Genomic DNA, 24,131 nt, shown 5'->3' with positions numbered 1-24,131 from the left:
AGCCGGGTCAGCCGCGGAACGCACGGAACGCGAGTTCTCCGCGGAGCTTGGGAACTCTTGTCCGGGGGAACCTGCGGTGCCGGGGCCTGTTTCCGCGATAAGCTGACGGAAGTGGCGAATCCGAAGCTTCCTGTGGAAAGCGAGTTGAATCACCGTGGCGACGGGAAGGGCGCGGAGCAACGCCTTTTCCGCCGGAAGCGGGTTTCAGGGCTTCCACGTGCTGTCCCTCCCCCCCAACACCCGACCCAGTAGCGGCGGCTCGGCCGCTGCCATGGAGCCTGCCGGGCTGGAGCAGATCCTGCGGGAACTGCTGCTGCCGGACACCGAGCGCATCCGCCGGGTACGGGACGGGGGTGGGGTGGGGGGTGATCGGACCGGGACGAACGGGAGGAGGTGGTGGGAAAGCCCCGACTCTGACCCTGGGACTCCTCCCAGGCTACCGAGCAGCTCCAGACCGCTCTTCGTGACCCCGCCGCCCTGCCCGCCCTCTGCCACCTGCTCGCCTCGGCGGTCGATCCTCAGGTGAAACGCCTGCCCCTGCCCGCGGAGCGTCCCTTAGTACGCCACCGGTCGAGCCCCAGCTTGCCCCCCTGCGGGCCGCTCAGTCCCTTTCTGCCCGGACCCTCACATGCGTGCTTCCTCGTCCCAGATCCGCCAGTTCGCGGCTGTGCTGACCCGCAGACGACTGAGCACCCGCTGGCGACGACTGACGGCCGAGCACCGGGAAAGGTGGGAGGGGCCAAGGGGGGCGGGGCCGGGCGGAGGCGGCTCCTAGGCGGGCCAAGTACTCACACCTGCCATCTGCGTTCCAGCCTCAAGTCGCTGGTCCTGACCGCCTTTCAGAGGGAGACCGAGTAAGTGCCTACCTGCCTCCTCTTGGGATCCTGACTGACTCAGGCTGAGACCCTCTGTGGATTTCTGCCTTGTCTTTCAGCTCCGGACAGGGCCGGGGAGGGGGAAAGATGTTGTCCGTTCTAAAGCAAGAGTGGAGCAAGGATTTTAAGATTGTTGAAGACTAAATTTCATGAGAATGGGTTGTGATGGTCTCCTAAACCCGAATCAGAAAAATGGAACCGAAATTCAGTCTACCTGAGTTCAGGCTCACCAGACTACACACCCACCTTGCTGCTGGTCTCCCTGTGAGCCACCCTCCTATGTGTCCCAATTTGGCAAACCTTCTGCCCACACTTGGAGGTTTCTGTCCTGGCCACCTCATGGAGGCAGGCCCAGCATGTGTGGGGAGGGTATTGGAGAGTGATTGGGGGTCAGGGGCAATCTCTCCTGTTTGCAGGCACTCTGTGAGCCTTAGTCTGGCCCAGCTCTCTGGCACCATTTTTCGAAAGGAAGGCCTGGAGGCCTGGCCTCAGCTCATGCAGCTTCTTCAACACAGTACCCACAGCCCTCATATCCCAGAGAGAGAGGTACTAGCACATGGTGGGTGGGTGGGAGGAAGGAAGGGAGAGGGGGACTGAGCGGCTGGATAGACCATATAAGCTTTTCTCTCTCATCCCCTACACCTGGATAGATGGGGCTTTTGCTGCTAAGTGTGGTGGTGACCTCCCGGCCTGAGGCCTTCCAGCCCCACCACCGGGAGCTTCTTCGGCTTCTGAATGAGACCCTTGGTGAGGTGGGGTCTCCTGGGCTCCTCTTCTACTCCCTGCGCACTCTGACCATGATGGCCCCTTACCTGGGCACTGATGATGTGGTGAGATGCGGGTCCTCCCCTTCCCTGGCTCCCTGCCCTCAGAGCTTCCGTGTCCTCACCCTTGCAGGATGCAGAACTATTTTAGACTCTATCTCTGCCATTTGTTGTCCCTAGCAGTTGAGAGGGGATACTGTGGGTGGCTGTACCTGGCTCCTGTGGCCAGGCTTTGAGGATGCAGCCAGCTTTTGGGGCCTGGGATGAGTGAGCGTGCATTATGCTTTTTGCCCTCCAGCCTCTTGCACGGATTTTGGTACCCAAGCTCATTGTGGCCGTGCAGACTCTGATCTCTGCAGATGAGGTGAGGACAACATTCGGGCAGGAGCTCTGTTTTGAGGAGAGTACAGGCCCACAGGGCCCGGTCCACTGAAGTAACCCATGGTTACCCTCTGACTTGTTTGATTGTCTGGCAGGCAAAGGCTTGTGAGGCTGTGGAGGCCCTGGATGAATTGCTGGAGTCAGAGGTGCCCATCATCACCTCCCACCTCTCTGAGGTCCTCACATTCTGCCTGGAGGTGAGCCGGGGATGGGCATAGCCTCTGCTGCTTATTTTGCTGGGAGTTCCCTTGCCTGTTTCTGATTCAAGTTCGTCTCTGGGCAGGTGGCTAGAAATGTGGCTCTGGGTGATGCGATACGCGTACGGATTCTCTGCTGCCTCAGTTTCTTGGTCAAAATCAAGAGCAAGGTGAGTACTCCATGATACACATGACTGCACCCCCATTTCCATCCTTGGGCTAATTTCTGGGACATTCTGTTCATCTCAGGGGTATCTTGCAGCTTTCAAAACTTGATCTTGGGCGCCTGGGTGGCTCAGTGGGTTAAGCCGCTGCCTTTGGCTCAGGTCATGATCTCAGAGTCCTGGGATCGAGTCCCGCATCGGGCTCTCTGCTCAGCAGAGAGCCTGCTTCCCTCTCTCTCTGCCTCTCCATGTACTTGTGATTTCTCTCTGTCAAATAAATAAATAAAAATCTTAAAAAAAAAAAAAAAAAAAAAAAAACTTGATCTGGCCTCACTCCAGCTCCTGGCTGGAAGTTTGGGAGTTTCTTGCTGGACCCTTTGTGACCTAGGGGGCTGGAATTTTTTTTAAGACTTATTTATTTTATTTTATTATTATCATTTTTCATTTTATTTTTAAATATTTTGTTTATTTGACAGAGATACAGTGAAGGAGGGAACACAGGCAGGGGGAGTAGGAGAGAGAGAAATAGGCTCCCCACCAAGCAGGGAGCCTGATGTAGAGCTCGATCCCAGGACTCTGGGTTCATGAACTGAGCCCAAGGCAGATGCTTAACAACTGAGCCACCCAGGCACCCCTATTTATTTATTTTAGAGAGCTGTGTGCACATGAGCAGGGGGAGGGACAGAACGAGAGGGAGAGACAATCTCAAGCAGATTTTCTGCCAACTGTAGAGCCCAATGTGAGGCTCGATCCCATAACCCTGAGATCATGACCTGAGCCAAAGAGTCAGATGCCTAACATACTGAGGCAGCCAGGTGCCCAAAGCTGGAATTTTTATTGTGAGTCCATCTTGGGAGCAGATTCTCAGGGACATAGTTCCACCTTCCCTTTCAAGGCCTTACTGAAGAATCGTCTCCTGCCACCCTTACTACACACCCTTTTCCCCATTATGGCTGCTGAGCCTGCTCTGGGCCAGCTGGATCCTGAGGACCAGGATTCAGAAGAGGAAGAGCTGGAGAGTGGGCTGGTAGGAGAGACTCCTAAGCACTTTGCTGTACAGGTGAGATGTGCGACAGGTTGGGGCAGGCTGTTAGGTCGCTGTGGGGCAGAGATGGAGTCCAGCAAAGTCTTCCCGATCTTTTTCAGGTTGTGGACATGTTGGCATTACATTTGCCCCCGGAGAAGCTCTTTCCCTTGCTGGTAAATATGGCTCTGTCCTCCCGGTGCCCTTCCCTCTCCCTCAGTGTGCCTAGTTTCCCACCACTGAGGCTATTTGGGCCCTGGCAGGTGTGGAGGGCTGCAGCAGGAGTGGGCAGACTTGGACCAGGGTTTCAGCAGAGAACCATCCGTTCCCCTAGATGCCTGTGCTGGAAGAAGCCTTGCGGAGTGAGAGACCGTATCAGCGCAAGGCTGGCCTCCTAGTGCTGGCCGTACTATCCGATGGAGCTGGTGACCACATCAGGCAGAGGTGCCTATTCCTCTGTCTTAGAGGGCAGGCGGGCCATGGGGAGGACCACTGCACGGCCCATGATGGTCCTAGTCTCTCACGGCTGTTGGAGCTTAAGTATGGGGAGCATTTCCCCTTGCAGGTGCTCTGGATTGAAAGATAATGTGGCTACCTCAGTTGTGGAGAGCAGGGGGTGGTGCCTGCTATCAGTGACATTGCCCTGGTTTCACCCTGGAAATAAGGGGCAGGGCTTAGCCTAGGGCTTTCTGGCCCCGCCCCTCAACCAGAATCTGGCTTCCGCACCCCCAGGCTGCTGCCCCCACTGCTGCAGATCGTGTGCAAGGGCCTGGAGGACCCATCCCAGGTGGTCCGCAATGCTGCACTGTTTGCCCTGGGCCAGTTCTCAGAGAACCTCCAGGTCAGTGAGGCTGAACGTGGGTGGCCACCCTGAATGTGGGTGGCCACCCCACCCGTCCCCAGGACCAGCTTCCCCTCAGCTTCATCTCTTCACCCATCCCTGCTGCCACTGCACTTAGTGGGGCGCATTTAGGGCACAGCCCTGGTCAGCTGACTCGGGGCCTCCCTACCCCTCCCCCAGCCCCACATCAGCAGCTATGCAGGGGAGGTGATGCCACTGCTCCTTGCCTACCTGAAGTCAGTGCCTCCTGGGCACACAAACCACCTCGCCAAGGCCTGCTATGCCCTGGAGAATTTCGTGGAGAATCTAGGTAGGTGTGAGAGGGAGGGGACAGAGCTGTCACTTTGGATGAAGGGGGTGGGACATGCTGCCTGCGGCAGGGAGAGGTGTGTGGCAGGCTGCCAAGGAGCCCTGGGTTGGATGTTAGAGGTCAGCCTGGAGGCAGGGGGCCCCCAGAAAGTAGGAGACCTGGGCTGTTTATTAGCTTGCCCTTTCCCACAGGGCCCAAAGTGCAGCCCTACCTTCCGGAGCTGATGGAGTGCATGCTGCAGCCTCTGAGGAATCCCAGCAGCCCCCGGGCCAAGGAGCTGGCTGTGAGCGCCCTGGGAGCCATTGGTGAGGAGAAGGCGGCGGGTACTGGGTTACCCTAAGGAGCCTGTGATACGTGGTCCCGGTGATTCTCATTCCAGCTCTGATTCTGTCCTTCTGTCCCTCAGCCACAGCTGCACAGGCCTCCCTGCTGCCCTACTTCCCCACCATCATGGAGCACCTGCGGGAATTCCTGCTGACAGGCCGCGAGGACCTCCAGCCTGTGCAGATCCAAAGCCTCGGTGCATAAGGGGCTCAGGCGGTGCTCTCAGTGCTGGGGAAGGGCCAAGGGGTTCATGAGGATCTCCCCCAGGCCAGCACAGATATCTTCCCATCCAAGGAGGCACTCTTCCCAATGTACCCAGAAACCAGTGGGATTGTTCAGTTAACCCCCAGCTGCCATCTTCAGTCCCCTAGGTTTTGGCCTTGTATCCGTCTGGCTCATGGTTGCTTCCTAGTACTAACCTGGCCCTTGTCCCCACAGAGACTCTTGGGGTGCTGGCTCGAGCAGTGGGGGAGCCCATGAGGCCCCTGGCTGAAGAGTGCTGCCAGCTGGGGCTGGGCCTGTGTGACCAGGTAGACGACCCTGACTTGCGGCGCTGCACGTGAGTGAACCCCCTTCCTGCCCCCAGCCCGCACCTCCTGCCTGCCTGCCCACTGGATCCCCAGCCCTGAGCCTAGAACCCGGTCCTGTGGTTCTGGACTGCGGGTTTCCCCGGGCTTCCCCATTTTGTCTGGCTCCAGCAGGCAGGACTGTACGGCTTCCACCTGCCTCCACCAGGTACAGCCTGTTTGCAGCCTTATCAGGGCTCATGGGGGAGGGCCTGGCACCCCACCTGCCGCAGATCACCACGCTCATGCTGTTGTCCCTGCGTTCCACGGAGGGCATTGTGGTGAGCAGAGAATGGGTGGGCGGAGTTGGTTCAGGAAGGGCTGCCCTGGGGTGGCAATCATCTGGGCACAGCTGAGCCCAAGTCCCTGCTGCACCTCCTCTGCCCAGCCTCAGTATGACGGAAGCAACTCCTTCCTTCTGTTTGACGACGAGAGTGATGGGGAGGAAGAGGAGGAGCTCATGGACAAGGATGAGGAAGAGGAGGATGACTCTGAGATCTCAGGGTGCGGAGGGGTGCCATTCTCCTCAGAGGAACCCTGGCTTTGGGCAAGGGCCCTGTGCCCCTGCCCCCGTAGGTGCCTGATCACTGCCAACCCCCATCTTACTGCAGGTACAGCGTGGAGAACGCCTTCTTTGATGAGAAGGAAGACACCTGTGCTGCTCTGGGGGAGATCGCAGTGAATACCAGGTGAGCCTTGGCCCTTTCCTGACACTGGGAACCCCACCTGGGAGCTCCGTCCCCATGGCTGTATGCCTATCCACAGTGTGGCCTTCCTTCCGTACATGGAGAGTGTCTTTGAAGAAGTATTCAAGTTGCTGGAGGTGAGAGGGCCAGCGGACAGAGCAGGTGGGGTCCCTGGGGTGAGGGGCCCTGCATTGGCCATGACCACAGCAGGCCTGTCTTGCACGTCCTCATCCTACAGTGCCCTCACCTGAACGTGCGGAAGGCAGCCCATGAGGCCCTAGGGCAGTTCTGCTGTGCACTGCACAAGGCCTGTCAGAGCTGCCCCTCGGAACCCAACACCGCGGGTGAGCAGCAGCGAGTGGGGCCTCCAGGAACTGTGGACAGTGGGGTGGGGGGCGGGGGGGGGCAGGGCCTAACCGGGGCCTCAGCCAATGATGTCCCCAGCTCTGCAGGTCGCCCTGGCCCGGGTGGTACCATCCTACATGCAGGCAGTGAGCAGTGAGCGGGAGCGCCAGGTGGTAATGGCTGTGCTCGAGGCGCTGACGGGAGTGCTGCGCGGCTGTGGGCCCCTTGCGCTGCAGCCTCCCGGGCGCCTCGCTGAGCTCTGTGGCATGCTCAAGGCTGTGTTGCAGCGGAAGGTGAGCAGGGCAGGTGGGCTGCAGGGAGAGGAGCTGGCCTGGCCCGAGGCTACAGGTCCAGCCTCCCCCTACCTCCCCATCATGGAGATAAGGGACCAGAGAGCCCAGGCTGAGCTGAACTCTCCTCCTGCAGACAGCCTGTCAGGACCCTGAGGAGGAGGAGGAGGAGGAGGAGCAGGTGAGAGTGCGGGAGGCACACGGTGGGAGCAGGCTGTCCCTGGGGTATCTGCAGAGCAGGGATGGACAGTGTCCCTGGGCTTGGCCTCAGGGAGCCAGGGCTGCTAAAAGGTTGGTTATGGCTTTGAATAATGCATCCCTGCTCCCATGAAGGCAGTGGGGATTCTGGAAAGGCTTTCTGCAGGTGAGGGTCTAGGGCCAGGGAGGATGGGATCAAGAGGGGAGAGGAGGCTCACCAGGAGAAAAAGCTGGGCTTCATAGGACCCACCATGGGGGCCACCTATGGCAGTGGCAGAGCACTGGGTGGGGCGTGGCCCCTGCAGCAGAGCTAGCCCCGGTACCTTAGCCACTGACCCGGCCCCGTAGGCCGAGTATGATGCCATGTTGCTAGAGCATGCTGGAGAGGCCATTCCTGCCCTGGCCGCTGCGGCGGGGGGAGATGCCTTTGCCCCCTTCTTCGCCAGCTTCTTGCCGTTGCTTCTGTGCAAGACGGTGAGTGCTCTGTGCCCTGGCCTCCAACCCCGTCCTGCCTGTGTGCCCAGTGCCTGGCCCCACCCTGACTCGCACTCTAACCCCCACCAGAAACAGGGTTGCACTGTGGCAGAGAAGTCCTTTGCTGTGGGGACGCTGGCAGAGTCCATTCAGGGCCTGGGTGGTGCCTCAGCCCAGTTCGTGTCCCGGCTCCTCCCTGTGCTGTTGAGCACCGCCCGGGAGGCTGACCCTGAGGTGCGGAGCAATGCGGTCTTCGGGCTGGGTGTGCTGGCAGAGCATGGGGGCCGGCCTGCTCAGGAGTATCCTAGGGCTGTGGGGGGTGGTGGGGGCAGCCAGTGGGGAGTGGAGAGTATCCCTGGGCTCTAGGATGGGAGAGGTCTGCCGTGGGCCTGTTCCTTGACTGTGGAACCAGATACTTCCCCAAGCTGCTGGGGCTGCTGTTGCCCCTCCTGGCACGGGAGCGCCACGATCGCGTCCGTGACAACATCTGTGGGGCACTGGCCCGCCTGCTGATGGCCAGTCCCACAAGGAAACCGGAGCCCCAGGTGAGGGCTGGGGGCAAGGCCCAGAAGCTGTGGGGGCGGGGGGAAGGAGACAGAACAGGGGTCTGAGGCCTCTCTGTGTCCAGGTGCTGGCTGCCCTGCTGCATGCCCTGCCCCTTAAGGAGGACTTGGAGGAGTGGGTCACCATAGGGCACCTCTTCAGCTTCCTGTACCAGAGCAGCCCTGACCAGGTAAGTCAGAGGGGAGCTTCAAGCTCCAGCCAGAGGCAGGCTTGGCCTTCCTTATAGCTGATGCAGTCACAGCCTAAACTGCTCTTGGACACTCCTGTGTCCTTACTCTGCCAGGGTCAGTGGCCACGGTCCCCTCACGGCACAGCAGTTTTCTCTCCGGAGGCCCCATGCTCCCTGGCCCTGTACACCCTCTGGTGGGAGGCAGAAGTCACAGCTTCCCTGGGCTGACTTCCTACACTGGGGTTTCTTCCTACAGTGTTCCTCAGAGCATAGACATCTCTGGGCCACTCTCCCTGTCCCTTCCAGTTAGAGCAGCTTGGGTTTCTAAATGAGATTCATCTGTATCAACCAGCTAGGTTTGGACTTGGTGCCCATATTCCTGTGTCGTTCACCTCTCTCCTGCACCTTCAGAGCCTGCTGTGTTGGTGGAACTCCTCTGAGTGTCTGGGCTTTTGGTCACCATCTGTCTCCTTCAAAGAAAAAAATTACTCCCACCATGTTTCATGGGTCCTTCTTGGGTTTTCCCAGTTATCTCAGATGTGAAACAGTGTCAAGTGTATATCCCTAGCAGGAGACTCTGGCTCTCCTCGGGCTGGGGCCCAGGGCTGCTGGCACTCCCAAGTCAGCCTGTTTCCCCTGCCCTGCAGGTTGTAGATGTGGCTCCTGAGCTCCTGCGCATCTGCAGCCTCATCCTGGCTGAGAACAAGATCCCACCAGGTGAGTTGGGTGGCAGTGGGCAGGGGCGGGGGACGTGGGGGCCAGCTAGGGACCTACAGGCCGGGCCTCCCCGCTCTCTCCCTCTTCGCTCTCCACACAGACACCAAGGCTACACTGCTGCTGCTCCTGACATTCCTGGCCCGACAGCACACTGACAGCTTCCACTCGGCCCTGGGCTCGCTGCCTGGTGACAAAGCTCAGGAACTCCAGGCCGCCCTGGGCCTCACCTAGACCGGGGGCTGCAGCCGGGCCAGAGAGAGTAGAGCCTGCCCGGGCCCCAGGACCACCTCTCAGCCCTGTTTCAGCTCACGCCTTACCAAAGATTCTGGGCCTCATAGCTACTCGGGAGTCTCAGCCCCGCTTGCTGCCTTATGGGGGTGTCTCTGGGGCTGGGTCTGTTAACGCTGTGGGACAGTGCAAATGGAGTCTTGACATCCTACCCTAATAAAGGCAGTTCGGTTACTGCTTGACCGGTAGCTCTGAGAGCAGGAAACACAGAGTTCAGAATCAAGGCAGGCAAGACGGGTTTAATGTGGCCAGTTTCCTGGCAGCTTTGTCAGTTCTAAGCGCAGTGGAAGCGGGGCCCCAGCTGGATGAGGAAGCGCCCGTATGGCTTCTCTTGTTCCAGGCGGAGGATCTGCTGTGCCGCCAGCACTGGTCAAGAGAAGAGGATGGGGCCAGTCAGGGGGAATCCTTGCGGCAGCCTTTGGACCTATGTGTCCTCACCCCACACATGGGCCCACACGTCCCCATACTCACCCAGGAGCAGGTAGAATACCCGGGCAGCCATCCAGCGGGGGCTGAGTGGGGGCACCAGGCTGTCGAAATCGGGCTCCCTATTGGCCTTCAGCTCCTGGGCCACAGCCCTGTAGGGATCAGTAACGGTCAGCTGGAGTCCCAGCCTGCCCACCGCCCCGCTCCCTCCCCCAGCAGTGTTTCCCTGCACCTGTACAGGGCCTCCAGCGACAGCAGCTCAGGCTCCAGGGGCAGCACTGAAGGCAGCTCCAGGGCCACTTCCGGGACCTCAGGCACCACAGGCAGTGCAGGGGGCTCGGGCTGCTCTGCCTCAGCCCAGGCCCTGGAAGAACATGGCAGTCACCTTCCAGGGAGCAGGGGAGGTGGCAGCTGTAACATGGATGAGGGCCCCACCCTGAGTTCCCCCGGACTGGTGGCTTACCAGACTGGTGGCTTACCAGCGTTCTTCTGGGGGGATGAGACTGGTGCGGGACTTCTCTTCCTCCACCACTTCTAGAGAGAGCTCTGTTGGGAGGGGAAGGTCCTGAGTGGGTCTGCTTAGATCAGAATGGTCGGGACCTTGAGGACCCCTGGCCACACTAGATGTGACTGCTGTGCAGTGACTTGTAAGAAGAAAGAGATCTAGGCTCCCTTTTGTTAAGTGCTCTCTCTAGTGAAAACCGTTTGCAGTTAAGGTACCCATTCCCTGGGACAGTGGCTGTGGTGGTGGCCCTCTCCCTTCTCCAGATGCCTACCTGAAGATAGCATGAGGGGCCCACTGGGCTCCTGGGCCTCCCTTGGGACCTGCAGATGGGAGAATGGGAACTAAGCCCCTGAGATCACAGAAGCACCTGGGGCAGGGTGACGCGGTCTCGGCCTGCGCTTGAGGACAGGACCTGGCACCACTGGCTCAGGTGGGCAGAAGGCAGCCTGTGGGAACTCAGGTGAAGCAGGCCACTCCCAAAGGAGGAGGAAGGGGATGCAGTTACCTCAATATCACTCAGAGTTTCCATCCTCCTTTCCTCCTCAGCTGCCACCTCCTCCTCAGGCTCCGGGGGTGGCCTTCTCCTGAGTGCTTCTGGGGGTGGCTGGGCACAGTGGGTCCAGAGAGCCAGCAGTTCTGGGGGGAGCCAGCCAGCTGGGAGGGAGGGGTGGCAGGGATGGGGTCTGAGGTGTGAGGAACACCAAGACAGTGGACTGTGGGTTCAGAAGGCCCCACATGCCAACTCCTTACCATGAGTTGGGGTTCGGAATAGCTCCGTGGGACTCCTGATAGTCCTCTCGGGAGGCTGCACCTTTGGCTACATGGGGGGTATAGGGGGAGGCCAGAAGCCCAGTTAGGAGGGAGCCCCTCCTCCCTGCCCCTTCTCCACTTCCTTGCAAAGCTTTGTTCCAAGACCTCTGATCCCCCATGCTGGCTCCGGCCCCTGCCTGCCCCGCCTACTGCTAGGTGGTGCCCAGGCATGTGCTCCGTGGGGTCACTAAAGGAGCAAGGAGAGTTGACTCTGTAAACCTGGAACACATGCGTTTTGAGGATTGTTTCCAGTGCCTCCCCAGCAGCTATGGCCCTGAGCCCTCCCTGCCTCCCTCCATCACCTGTAGAGCCTGGGCTGCACTCACACACTCCCAGCAGTGGGCTTTGGTTTGCAGTTGTTCCTGGAATTTCTCCCGGGAGATCTGAGTCTCCTTGTCCCAGAACAGTAGCTGGCGGCGGCGGCGGCGAGCAGGCGGACTCCGAGGGTATGGGGGCACTGGAGGCTGCCGCCTCTGAATGGGGAAGGGAGGCAGGGCAAAGGCTACCCATTACTCCTTTTCCTGTCACCTTGGTGGGCTACAAATGGGCCCCACTCCAGAGGCACCCTGGGAAAGAGCTTGGGCAGGGCCTCTGGGTACAGCTCTGACCTCACATGGGGGGCCCATATGGGGAGTGCAGGCTCAAGAAAATGGAGAGTGAACAGGGCACTTTCTACCAATTTGCACAAATCCTAGATAGGCTAGCAGTGGCCCAGGGCTTGGGGAATCTGAATACAGATGAGCAGCTCTGGGAGAGGAGAACAAAGAGGCGGAGAAAGCTTGGAAGGGGCACTACTAACCTCTGGGCTGAGTGGGGCTGGCAGACGCAGCTCTGGTGGTGGGGTCACCTCTGCAACAACACTCTAGGTCACGGCTCTGCCACAGGCATTTGTCCCAGCAGTTGCCTAGGCCAGAAGCTAGAAGGCCTCCCTTCAACAGAGCCCTGGGTGGTGGCAGCTATGCACATAGCCCCAGGAAGGCCACAGGCACAATGGGCACTCACCAGTAAGTAGAGCCTCAGGCTCCCAGCCTACTGGCTTCACCTCCTCAGGAGCCAGGACTGGAAGTGGCTCTGCTGCCTCTTCCACCCTGAGGGGAAAATGGGCAGGAGAAATGAGTTCACCCCTCCCAGCATCAGCCTCCTACCTGGCCCAAGGGATCCTGCCCTTACCGTGCGAGAGCTGGAGGTGAGAGCGAGGGTACTGCCATTTCCCCCTCCAGGGCCCGGGGCTCCTCCTTGTACTCTACAAAAAGAAGACTGGGGCTTAGAGCATACAGGAGGAGCTAGGAGCACTGCCCAGACCCAGCCTGCCCATGTCAGGGCACTGACCCTCTGGAGCCGGATGTGCCCTTCGCTCCCTGGGAGGCCTGCCTCGCCGTTCCTCTAACAGGATGGCTTCATCTTCCTCAGCAATCAGCAGGTCCAGGTCTTGGCGGCTGACCTCTGGGAGATCCTGTTCACCCTGATAAGAGAGTAAGAAGAGAGGATGCAATCCCCTTGCTGAAAAGGACAAGTGGCTCTAGGAGACTGGGTCTGAGAGGCGGGCAGCAGGGGGCCCACCGTGCGCTGAAGTGCCAGACACAGGGAGGGCTGGAATGGAGATGAGAAGGCAGGACTCAGGCAAACAGGACGGTAACATGAGGCAGGCGGGGGCACCAGAGGCAGGACTCAGGCCTCACCTCTCTGGAAGGGGACAGCTTACCTCGATCTGCAGCATGCGGATGGGCTCTGCCTCCTGGAGGGTGATGGCCTCTGGAGACACCAAGGTGACCAAGATCCTGTCTGGAAAGGCAGGAAAGTCACATCAGCCCCTCTGTGGCTTTCCAGCTTCCCATGCCACGTGAGGCAGCCAAAGCACAGACTCTGGAATCAAGTCAACCTAGGTTCAGTCAACCTGGCCAGTCACTGGCAATCTGACCCTGGCTAGGTTGCTCAAGCACTATAGGCCTCACTTTTCTCTTCTGGAGAATGGCAATAAGAATTCTGATCTCATAGGACTCTTGTGAGGCAGAGATGAGGTGACACAAATGGAATGCCCCTCACAGGGCCTGGCTCTTAAGAGAAGCTCAAAGATGGTCTTCAGTTCTTGGGCCTTCTGAGGCCTCTCTCAGGAAAGAGGCTCTCTACTCACCAGGCTTCCTAGGCTCCACGGGGACTTCAGGCGGGGCCTCCTCAAGCTCCCTCTCTGGGGTTGCAGCTTCTAGGAGCTGTCGAATCTTTGGGAGAGGATTGGGGATGAAAGGGAGGATTCATCCTCAGCCCGCTCTCCCACCTCCACAACCTTATTCAGACAGCAAATGAAAATATTCCTTTTCATGCCGCAGCTTTGTGACACCAGCACACAGTGAGCCCACTCACCATCTGCTCTCTTTTCCTTCCATTCCTGCCCTCACTATCTAGATTTTGTCCATTTTTCTGTGCAGAAGCACTGCACCCTTACGTCAAGTGTTGGGGGGGTAAAGATCTCAAGAAGCCTATGGTCTAACAGAAAGACCAGTGTGTAGAGTACCCCAGCAAGTCAGCACAAGGGGTGAGACAAGCACACTAGCAATGGGATCAGTTCCAAAGCAACATTTGGCTCTGACCAGAGATAAAGCCTCATAGAAAGGGGTAAATGGCTGGAGCCAGGCCTGCTAAAGACATGTGGGACTTAACTAGTGTAGAACAAGGGTGACCGTTAGGGGCATGGAGGGCTGTGTGCAGTGGGGAGCCGGAGGTGCCTTTGAAAGAAGGAAGTAGCATTATCTTAAGCTGTAAACGTGTCAGGACATGGATAGAGGAAGAGACATGGGCACAGAAACCTAAGGCTAAGAGATGCTAAGGGCCTGGCTTAGAGCCTTGGCAGTGGGAACTGTGTGGTGAGAAGTTGGGACAAGGGCTGCTTTGTCTGGAGGGGTCTGTCATGACAGTCCCCCAGCACGGACTCCTGGAGGGGAGAGCTGTGGCAGGGCCCCTTCCCGAGCCCCACGGTCAGACACAGGAACAGCACTCCCCTCCCGCACTGTCAGCTCGCCAGTCTGGGGCATCTGTGGGAAATGAGCCCTACCTGAGGGATACTGAAGGGGCTGGGAAGTGTGGGATCCACAGACATCACCCCGAAAAAGGGGTCTGGAGCACATTCCAGGGTCTCCATCATGGCCAGGCGGTTAGGAAGCAGTAGGCTGGGTCTGAGACCAAGGGAGAATGTGAGCTGTCCAGCACTGAGGCAGAGGGCTGACGCCCAGCAGGGAGGATCCCCACCAAAGGCTGAGTGGTCCAGTCCCTGGGGGCACTTACAGCTCAGTCTCCACCATATCCATGCGAATCTGCAGCTGCGCACGGTGTAGGCGCTCCAGGATGTGCTGGATGTCCTCTGCAGGCAGGGAGGGCAAGGTGGAGAGCACGCCTCGCCTTGCTGCCGCAGGGCCAGGCGACTCTGCCCCTTATCTGAGCCTTGCCCCCCTTACCTACGAGGTACTGGCATTGCTGAGAATAGACCCGGATCACGCCGATCTGCAGCTGGGCTGACAGATAGAGGGAGAAGCGCGGCCGGGGCAAGCCGGGCAGCGGGGGCTGAACTCGTACCAGCACGTAATTGAGGATCTCCTCACTGGGGGGACAACGTGCCCCGATCACCACTGCTCCAAGGCCCAGCCCCGCAGCCTGGCGCACCCATCCAGCACCACCTCTCCTGCCCACTCACCTGCCCGCTCCTCCCCTTCCCAGCCTTACCAGGTCTTTACCACGTTCACCTTCAGGTACTCGCGCTTCACCAACCGGCTGCCACGAGTCGCTGCCAGCCTGGAAGGGGTGGGGGGTGTCAGGCTGGGGCCCTTGGGTGTCCCTCCCAGCGCGCACAGCCCAGGCCTTACCAGATGGTGGCGAAGCAGCCAGTGTGGCGCTGAAGCACGTTGGGATAGTAGAACATTGTCCCACCGGGCTTTCACCCTTGTCCCCACCACTCCTCCGCTGGGGTCTCAATCCGAATTCTTTGTGGCACTGGGCTTCCAAACACCGCCGTCGGGGCAAAGGGCTTGGAGAGGCAGCCGCCAGGGCAGCCCCAAAACGCCCGGTAAAGGAGCGGATAAACACTCAGGTGTAGGTCAACAATTAGGGCAAGAAGTAAACGGAGGCGTGGACCGCACACACAGCAGTCGGGAGGCCCCTCTCTGCTGCCGCGAGTGGGTTCCCACGCCGCGTGGCTGCTTCGAACTTACTGAGGCCTTCCGGGTCGGGTTCCAGGTTGGAGAGGCAGAGCTTCCCAAGCGCAGGCTGGGGCTGGGCCCTAGGCCAGGTCCCGAGAGAACGGAGTCCTCTGCAGGGGTACCGGGCTCCTAGGCCTTGCACTCAGCTTACGCACCTGCAGTCCCCGCGGCCCTAGATCCCGCCGCAGGGGGCGCGCGCGCTCCGGGACTCGGCGCCTCCCTCGTCATTAGATGGCGGCGGCCCCCACAGCAGCCAATGGGGAACAAGACTGGGCTTGGAAGCACTCGGTTTCAGGGCACCAAGTAGCCTGCCTGGGATCTAGGCAACAGGTGTCTCCCGAGGCAGACAATGAACCAATCAGAAGAACCCTGCGTGCTGCGGGGGGCCATTATGATGTGTCCTGACCAATGGGCTCTCTTTCTAGCCTCTGATAACAAGGGTTCTCGGTGGCACTTCTCTGCCGACCAATGAGCGAGGGGCCAGTCCCAACCTCGCCCCCGCAGCAAGCTTGGTAACTAGGCCATTTCGACCACTAGAGAAGGTCGGGTCATGCCCAGGGCAAGGGCTCTGCCCCATTCCGGGCGCCTGACCTGAGGTTAGACCTTGCCCTTTCTCCTGAAACCCACCAAGTACCAAAGACTGGTTTGCCTCTGTGTCCAGCCTTGGGCTTGTCCTCAGCTGGCCAGGTGGAGACGGTGTGAGGTGGCCTCGGGGACACCGCAGATGGATGAGGAAGAAGTCAGATCTTACAGGAAACAAGCTCAGTCATTTCCTAAACTTGGACAACTTGGGCTGTGGGCATGCCCCCTCTGGCTGTTTTCCAGTAGTGAATGTTCTCCTGGCTGAAACAGACCTCAGCTTTGTGGGATGCAAGGCATACATCTCCCCATACAAAAGCCATCTGGCCCAAAAAATTCGTTTTCCCGCCTCCTGCCTTTGTATGCCCCCTGGGTTTGGCTTAAAATGCCATTTTCCCCGCCTCCTGCCTTTGTATGCCCCTGGGTTTGGCTTAAAATGCCCTTTCCAGCCTTGACCCCAGGGTCAGCTTCTGCCTCTAACACTCAGCACTTACTGGCACTGAGTTGATCCTATTTTACTTTGTTCCTTAAGTCTATGAGCTCTTGACATTAAGATCTCTTTTTGTGGGGGGTGGAGGCGCCTGGGTGGTTCAGTTGTTAAGCAGCTGCCTTTGGCTCAGGTCATGATCCCAGGGTCCTGGGATGGAGTCCCACATCGGGCTCCCTGCTCAGTGGGAAGCCTGCTTCTCCTTCTCCCACTCCCCTACTTGTGCTCCCTCTCTTCCTCTCCGTCAAATAAATAAAATCTTTAAAAAAAAAAAAAAAAAGATATATTTTTTTCTTTTTCTTTTTCAACTAGTTCCTGGAAACTAGCACAAGAAACATCTGTCAAATGAATATCCAATTACCCCAAATTTACAACCACAGACAGTCAAGTCTGTGACAAGAGTCTGACAGAGATTTCAAAATCTAGTCCTTGTAAGCTTTACAGCACTTGCTTTTACAGATGAGAAAACTGAGAGGCCCACATGACAGTTCTTCCCAGAACACAAAGCTCCCGAATGACAGGCTGGTTGGGAACTCTGCTCTCTTGAATTCCAGCGTTTCTAGTACCTATTCCACTGTGCTTGGCTAAATGAGTTTCTACATAATACAAATTGTTTCAATCACGTATGTTGTCACTGCTTATAAGTTCACACTGGGGAACAAAGGTAGATGCATCTACCTTAAGGGTAGATGCAAAGTGGGGGCATCTACCCTTAACTAGTGTAGGAGATAACAGTAATTTGTTCATCTATCCCTCCATTCAACAAGAATTTATGAAATGCCTACTATGTGCCATGTCCTTCTCTAGGCACTGAAGATAGAGCAATGAACAAAACAAGTCCTTGTTCTCATGGAGTAGGGAAGGAGAGATGCTAAGTATGTAGACAAATAGAAATATGTTAAGTGGTGATCAGTGCCATGAGAACAATGAGGCAGCATAGGAGAACAGAGGGTAGTGAAAACTAGGTAGGGTGCTCAGGGAAGCCTTCTCTGAAGAGCAGAGACAACACGCATCTACCTGAAGGAAAAGAACCAGCAAGTGCAAAGGTCCTGAGGCAGAAATGTGATGGGTTCAAGGAGCCTGGAGCTAGAATCGTAAGGGGTAAGGTTAGAGGAGGATAGGAGTCACATCACAGAGACTGTGGAGGCCACTGTAAGGATTTGGGCTTTTACTCTGAGTCAAGAGCCAACGGGGGGTTTGGGGCAGAGGAATGACATGAGATTTATGCATTAAGAGGATCTATACTGGGGCGCCTGGCTGGCTCTGTGGGTTAAAGCCTCTGCCTTCAGCTCAGGTCATGATCCTAGGGTCCTGGGATCGAGCCCTGCATCGGGCTCTCTGCTCAGCAGGAAGCCTGCTTCCCCGTCTCTCTCTCTCTCTGCCTGCCTCTCTGCCTACTTGTAATCTCTGTCAAATAAAATAAATAAAGTCTTAAAAAAAAAAAAAAAAGAGGATCTCTACTGCGTTGAGAGAATAGTGAAGGTAGAAAAGATGTAGATGGAAACAGAAAGAGATGTGAGAGATGACAGTAGGTTATTCCAAAGTGTTAGTCGTGGAAGCAGAGAAAACTGGTCAGATTCTGGATAGATTCTGAAGGAATAACAATGAGCTCTGCTGATGAACTGGATATAGGATGTGACAGAAAATGGAGGACACTATATAATCATAAATGAAACAGTCCAACAAGAAGAGAAAGCAATTGTAAGTATTTATGCACCCAATATGGGAGCACCCAAATACATAAAAGCAGTTAATAACAAACATAAAGGAAGTCATCAATAGTAATACAGTAACAGAAGGGGACGTTAGCCCTCACTTACACCAATGGACAGATCATCTAAACAGAAAGTCAATATGGAAACAGTGGCGTTGAATGACACATTGGACCAGATGGATTTAACAGATATATTCAGAACATTCCATCCTAAAACAGCAGAATACACATTCTTTTCAAGTGCACATGGAACATTCTCCAGAATACATTACATATTAGGCCACAAAACAAGCCTCAACAAATCAAAAGTATCTAAGTCCCACCATGCATCTTTTTTTTTTTTTTTTAAGATTTTATTTATTTATTTGACAGAGAGAGAGATCACAAGTGGGCAGAGAGGCAGGCAGAGAGAGGGGGAAGCAGGCTCACTGCTGAGCAGGGAGCCAGATGCAGGGCCTGATCCTAGGACCCGGAGATCATGACCCAAGCTGAAGGTGAAGGCCCAACCCACTGAGCCACCCAGGTACCCCCCATGCATCTTTTTAACCACAATATTATGCAACTAGAAATCAACCATAAGAAAAAAATCTGGAAAGATCACAAATATATGGAGATTAAATAACGTGCTACTAAACAATGAATGGGTCAACCAAGAAATCAAAAAGGATATCAAAAAATACATAGAGACATGAAAATTAAGACACACAATGGTCCAGGGATACCTAAGTGGCTCAGCCAGTTAAGCATACTCAGGCCATGATCTCAGAGTCCTGGGATCGAGCCCTGTGCACTGGGCTCCTTGCTCACTTGGGAACCTACTTCTCCCTCTGCCTGCTGCTCCCTCTGCTTGTGCTCCCTCTTTCCCACAAATAAATAAATAAAATATTCTAAAAAAAAAAACAAAAACAAAAACAAAAAAACTCACAATGGTCCAAAATTGTTGGGATGCAACAAAAGCAATTCTAAGGAGATTTCTAGCAGTACAGGCCTACTTCAAGAAGCATGAAAAATCTCAAACCTTATACCTAAAGCTAGAGCTAGAAAAAGAAGAACAAACCCCCAAACCAATAGAAGGAAAGAAGGAAATAATAAAGATCAGAGCAGAAATAAATGAAATAGTAAAAATTAAATTTAAAAAAGGATAGATAGGGGTGCCTGGGTGGCTCAGTGAGTTAAGCCTCTGCCTTCAGCTCAGATCATGATCTCAGGGTCCTGGGATCGAGCCCTGCGTGGGGCTCTCTGCTCGGCAGAGGGCCGGTTCCCCTCCCACCTACTTGCGATATTTCCCTCTCTGTCAAGTAAATAAATAAAAATTTTAAAAATATATAGATCAATAAAACTAGGAGCTGGTTCTTTGAAAAGGTCAACAAAATTGATAAATCTTTAGCTAGACTCATTAAAAAAAAAAAGAGGACTTAAATAAAATTGGAAATGAAAAAGGGAAAGTAACCAACACCACAAAAATACAAAAAATTATCAAAGAATATTATGAAAAATTATATACCAACAAATTGGACAATCCAGAAGATATGGGTAAATTCCTGGAGACACAACTGAATCAGAGAGAAGTAGAAAATTTGAACAGACTTATTACCAGCAATGAAATTGAATCAGTAATCAAAAAACTGTCAACAAACAAAAGTCCAGGACTGGATGCTCTTCAGGTGAATTCTACCAAACATTTCAAAAGAAATTAATTCCTATTCTTTCAAAGTATTCCAAAAAATAGAGGTGCCTGGGTGGCTCAGTCAGTTAAGTGTCTGCCTTTGGCTCAGGTCATGATCCCAGAGGCCTGGATTAAGCCCCACACTGGGCTCCCTCCTCAGTGGGAAGCCTGCTTCTCCCTCTTCTGCTCCCCTGGCTTGTTTTCTTCCTCTGTCAAAGAAGTAAATAAAATCTTTAAAAAAAAAAAAAAAGGCGCCTGGGTGGCTCAGTGGGTTAGGCTGCTGCCTTTGGCTCGGGTCATGATTTCGGGGTCCTGGGATTGAGTCCTGCATCGGGCTCTCTGCTCAGCAGGGGGTCTGCTTCCCTTCCTCTCTCTCTGTCTGCCTCTCTGCCTACTTGTGGTCTCTCTCTCAAATAAATAAATAAAATCTTTAAAAATAAATAAATAAAAGTTAAAAAAAAAAAAAAAAGAAAAAGTAGAAGAGGAAGGAATGCTTCCAAATTCATTGTATGAGGCCAGCTTCACCCTGATACCAAAACCTGACAAAGACACTACATAAAAAGAAAACTATAGGCCAGTAGTTCTGATGAATAGAGATGCAAAAGTAGTCCTCAACAAAATACAAGCAAACTGAATCTAACTAAAGAAATTATTCATCATGGTAAAGTGGGATTCATTCCTGGGTTGCAAGGGTGGTTCAATATTTGCAAATCTATCATGATATGTCATATCAATAAGAGAAAGGATAAAAAACATGATCATTGAATAAGCACAGAAAAAACATTTGACAAAGTACAACATTCACTCATGATAAAACCCCTCAACAACATAGGTATAGAGGGAAAATACCACAACATTATAAAGGCCATATATGAAAAACCCACAGTTAACAGCATGCTCAATAGGGAAAAACTGAAAGCTTTTTCCCTAAGGTCAGGAACTAGGTAAGGATGTCCATTCTCACAACTTTTATTCAACATCGTACTGGAAGTCTTAACCACTGCAATCAGACAAGAAAAAGGAATAAAAGGCATCCAAATTGGTAAGGAAGAAGTAAAATTTTCACTATTTGCAGATGACATGATAGTTATATATATAAACCCCTAAAAACTCCAAGAAACTACTAGAACTACCAATGAATTCAGTAAGGTCACAGAATACAAAATCAATGTACAGAAATCCATTGCATTTCTATGCACTAATTACGAAGCAGCAGAAAGAGAAATTAAGAAAACAATCCCACTTACAATTATACCCGAAGTAATAAAATACCCAAGAATAAACCTAATCAAAGAGGTAAAAGATATGTATTCTAAACTATAAAACACTGATGAAAGAAACTGAATATTACACGAAGAAATGGAAAGACATTCCATGCTCATGAACTGGATGAACAAATATTGTTAAAAAGTCTGTACTACCCAAACCAGTCTACAGATTTAATGCAATCCCTATCAAAATAGCAACAATATTTTTCAAAGAACTAGAACAAACAATCCTAAAATTTGTATGCAACCACAAAAGAACTCGAATAGCCAAAGCAATCCTGAAAAAGAAAAGCAAAGCTGGAGACATCATAATTCCAGACTTCGGGAAAAGCCTCTGCCTTCTGTTCAGGTCATGATCCCAGGGTTCTGGGATCAAGCCCAGCATCGGGCTCTCTGCTCAACAGGGAGCCTGCTTCCCACCCCCCTCTCTTTCTGCCTGCCTCTCTGCCTACTTGTGATCTCTGTCAAATAAATAAATAAAATCTAAAAAAAAAAAAAAATTCCAGACTTCAAGTTATATTACAAAGCTGTAAATATCAAAACTGTATGGTACTGGCATAAAAACAGACAAGTAACAGGGTGCCTGTGTGGTGCAGTTGGTTGAGTGTCTGACTCTGGATTCTGGCTCAGGTCATGATCTCAGGGTCCTGTGACTGAGTCCCATGTCTGGCACTGTGATCAGTGGAGGGTCTGCTTCAGAGTCTCTCTCCCTCCCTCTGCCCTCCCACTTATGCTTGCTCACTCTCTAAAATAAGTAAATATTTTTAAAAATAGACATATTGACCAATGGAACAGAAAAGAGAGCCCAGCAATAAACCCATAATTATATGGTCAATGAATCTTCAACAAAGGAGGCAAGAATATGCAATGGGAAAAACACGGCCTCTTCCACAAATGATGGTGGGAAAACTAGACAGCAACATGCAAAAGAACGCATCTGGACCACTTTCTTATACCATATAAAAAAATAAACTGAACACAGATCAAGGACCAAAATGTGAGGCTTAAAACCATAAAAATCTTAGAAGAGAGCACAGGCAATAATTTCTCTGACATCAGCTGTACCATTTTTCTAGCTATGTCTTCTGAGGCAAGGGAAACAAAAGCAAAAATAAGCTACTGGGACTACATCAAAATAAAAAGCTTCTGCACAGCAAGGAAACCATCAACAAAACTAAAAGGCAACCTACTGAATGGGAGAAAATATCTGCGAATGACATATCTCATAAAGTGTTAGTATCTAAAATATATAAAGAATGTATGCAACTCAACACCAAAAAAACCTCAAAATTGTTCAATTAAAAAATGGGCAGAAGACAGGTCTTCTGCGAATAAGACATCCAGATGGGCAACAGATATATGAAGAAATGCTCAACATCACATCACCAGGGAAATACAAATCAAAACCACAATGAGTTACCAACTCACACCTCTCAGACTGGCTAAAAATAAAAAACACAAGAAACCAACAGGTGTTAGAGAGGATGTGGAGAAAAATGAAGCCTGTGCACTGTGCGTGGGAATGCAAACCAGTGCAGCCATTGCAGACAACACTATGGAGGTTCCTTAATAAATTAAAAATAGAACTACTGGGCACCTGGATGGTTCAGTGAGTTAAACGGCTGCCTTTGGCCCAGGCCATGATTCCAGGGTCTTGGGATAGAGCCCCACATCAGGCTCCCTGCTCAGTAGGGAGTCTGCTTCTCCCTCTACCGCTTCCCCCTGCTTGAGCTCACTTTCTCTCTCTCAAATAAAATCTTTAAAAGTAATAAAAATAGAACTACATATGATCCAGTAATTCCACTATAGGGTATTTGCCCAAAGAATAGGTAAGCACTAATTCAAAAGGATATGTGCACCCTTATGTTTATAGCATTATCTACAATAGCCAAACTATGAAAGCAGCCCAGGTATCCACTGATAAATGGACAAAAAATTGTATACATGAAAACTAATTTAACATTGTGTGTTCTTTATACTGGAATTAAAATTAAAAAGAAAGGGAAAGCAAGAAAATGGAAGTCAAGGTGAAGCAAGTGCAAAGAAGGGCCAGCAGGGATTTTAGCAAATTGAGGGCACCACAGAATTCATGTACCTGTACGCTCAGTGCCTGCATTCTTCCCTGCTAATGCAGATGCCTGTTTGGGCTCTTGGCTTCTCAGGAGGATGATGGGCAAGACTGAAGAGGAGGAAAGTCCAGGGAGGCAGCAAGGCTCAAAGGCAGCACTGAAGTTTGTCAAATGCAACAGCAAGAAGATCCTTGAGGATCTAGGTGTACTGGGCTTTGATCATGTAGTTGAGCCATGGGAGGCTTCTAAGAGCAGTGTGAGAGGGAAGAGCCTGATCTGGGAGGCTCCCCCTCCTCTAAGCTGGTGTCCCCTGCAGAAGGGGGAAGCTGCAGGCTGTGGCATCAGCCAAGTGGTGGCTTAGGTCTGAACTGTCTGCTGGACGTGAGTGGAGAGGTAGGATGACAAGTGGCCTGTGAAGGGAGAACTTTCAGTTCGGTGGCAAAAGAAACACAGGCGTAAGAGAGAGGAGTGTCAAATGATTTGGAGCTCTCAGATCTCAGCCAATAGTGTTGGTGACATGGCAGTCTAGGCCAGATGGCCTTTTGTGGGGCTTAGGTAGGGCAAGGAAACCAGGTTGGGGGTCCCTGTTGGGGTGACAGTGTCCCATGTGCTGGAAGAAGAGGCACCGGGGCCTGGTCTCCCTCCGCTGAGGGGGCTCAGCAGCCCTCTGATTCCTTTCAGCACCTCCTTTGGTTCCCCCTCCCTTCCTAGGCCCCAGGGTCTTTAGCCCATAGTTTGACAGCAACCTCAAGTTCTCCTGTTCATTTAGACCTCCTGCCCGGAGACCCCCAAATCAGAGACCTCTAGCCAAGATCAGCGGAACCCAGATTTTTCCAAGTGAAGCTGGTGGCAAGAGCCACTGTGGGCTGTGTTCTTCTTGGTGGCTAACCTTGATCCTCTCCTGGGGCCCGGAACCCACAGAGCAAAGACAGCTTCCTAGCCAGAACCTCAGTTGGAGGAGTGCAAAGGGGCCCAGAGACCTCAGCGGGAGGAGAACCCAAGTACCTCACTCTCAAATTACGTCTTTAGCACTTCCCGGTCACCCCTGCTACCTTTTCATCCCAACAAAGCACATACTGACTCCTCTTTCAATAAAGTTTTATTTTAAAACCCCTAGTGAAGATCTAAGAAGAAAATATAAAGTGCTTAGCTTTAGGGGTGGGGGAAGAGGAAAGGTACCCTGAGTTCACACCATTTGGACTTTTCCAGGTTAGTTCCTCAGAGATGAAAGAAGGTGTATCTCAAA

General features: G+C 53.5%; 2 protein-coding genes across 2 annotated transcripts; one reads left to right on the top strand and one right to left on the bottom strand.

Annotated features, from left to right (window-relative positions):
- The first annotated feature begins 136 nt into the window (after positions 1-136).
- IPO4 (importin 4) lies at positions 137-9,359 on the top strand. Its single transcript, XM_059372963.1, has 30 exons — positions 137-340; positions 436-522; positions 650-729; positions 813-854; positions 1,292-1,421; positions 1,526-1,705; positions 1,938-2,003; positions 2,116-2,217; positions 2,304-2,387; positions 3,277-3,441; positions 3,528-3,581; positions 3,740-3,849; positions 4,138-4,246; positions 4,427-4,556; positions 4,748-4,861; positions 4,963-5,076; positions 5,319-5,439; positions 5,616-5,727; positions 5,835-5,950; positions 6,058-6,135; positions 6,212-6,269; positions 6,371-6,476; positions 6,577-6,770; positions 6,904-6,948; positions 7,314-7,439; positions 7,530-7,738; positions 7,852-7,984; positions 8,068-8,172; positions 8,820-8,889; positions 8,990-9,359. Exons 1-30 carry the CDS (start codon positions 272-274, stop codon positions 9,118-9,120), a joined length of 3,240 nt encoding a protein of 1,079 aa, XP_059228946.1. The 5' UTR covers positions 137-271; the 3' UTR covers positions 9,121-9,359.
- A 37-nt stretch (positions 9,360-9,396) lies between these two features.
- REC8 (REC8 meiotic recombination protein) lies at positions 9,397-16,416 on the bottom strand. The gene is made up of 19 exons (XM_059372972.1): positions 14,770-16,416; positions 14,630-14,698; positions 14,365-14,507; positions 14,195-14,270; positions 13,965-14,085; positions 13,050-13,134; positions 12,621-12,700; positions 12,248-12,380; positions 12,089-12,161; positions 11,921-12,006; positions 11,718-11,767; positions 11,245-11,391; positions 10,859-10,925; positions 10,614-10,762; positions 10,380-10,428; positions 10,083-10,149; positions 9,836-9,967; positions 9,649-9,755; positions 9,397-9,543 (listed from the first exon to the last, which is right to left on the bottom strand). Exons 1-19 carry the CDS (start codon positions 14,823-14,825, stop codon positions 9,452-9,454), a joined length of 1,782 nt encoding a protein of 593 aa, XP_059228955.1. The 5' UTR covers positions 14,826-16,416; the 3' UTR covers positions 9,397-9,451.
- Between the last annotated feature and the right edge of the window lie 7,715 nt (positions 16,417-24,131).

The sequence above is a fragment of the Mustela nigripes genome, chromosome 13 (assembly GCF_022355385.1).
Source record: "Mustela nigripes isolate SB6536 chromosome 13, MUSNIG.SB6536, whole genome shotgun sequence".
Lineage (NCBI taxonomy): Eukaryota > Metazoa > Chordata > Mammalia > Carnivora > Mustelidae > Mustela > Mustela nigripes.
Note: the sequence above shows the minus strand (reverse complement) of the source record. Positions and strands in the feature narration are given on the sequence as shown.

Excerpts from the sequence above, each read along its gene's own strand:
- IPO4 (XM_059372963.1), top strand. The coding sequence starts at position 272 with ATGGAGCCTGCCGGGCTGGAGCAGATCCTGCGGGAACTGCTGCTGCCG. Across the intron at positions 2,004-2,115 it reads CTCTGATCTCTGCAGATGAG|GCAAAGGCTTGTGAGGCTGT; the intron begins GTGAGGACAACA and ends ATTGTCTGGCAG. Across the intron at positions 5,077-5,318 it reads TGTGCAGATCCAAAGCCTCG|AGACTCTTGGGGTGCTGGCT; the intron begins GTGCATAAGGGG and ends TTGTCCCCACAG.
- REC8 (XM_059372972.1), bottom strand. The coding sequence starts at position 14,825 with ATGTTCTACTATCCCAACGTGCTTCAGCGCCACACTGGCTGCTTCGCC. Across the intron at positions 12,381-12,620 it reads TCCGCATGCTGCAGATCGAG|GGTGAACAGGATCTCCCAGA; the intron begins GTAAGCTGTCCC and ends CTCTCTTATCAG. Across the intron at positions 12,007-12,088 it reads TCACCTCCAGCTCTCGCACG|GGTGGAAGAGGCAGCAGAGC; the intron begins GTAAGGGCAGGA and ends TTTTCCCCTCAG.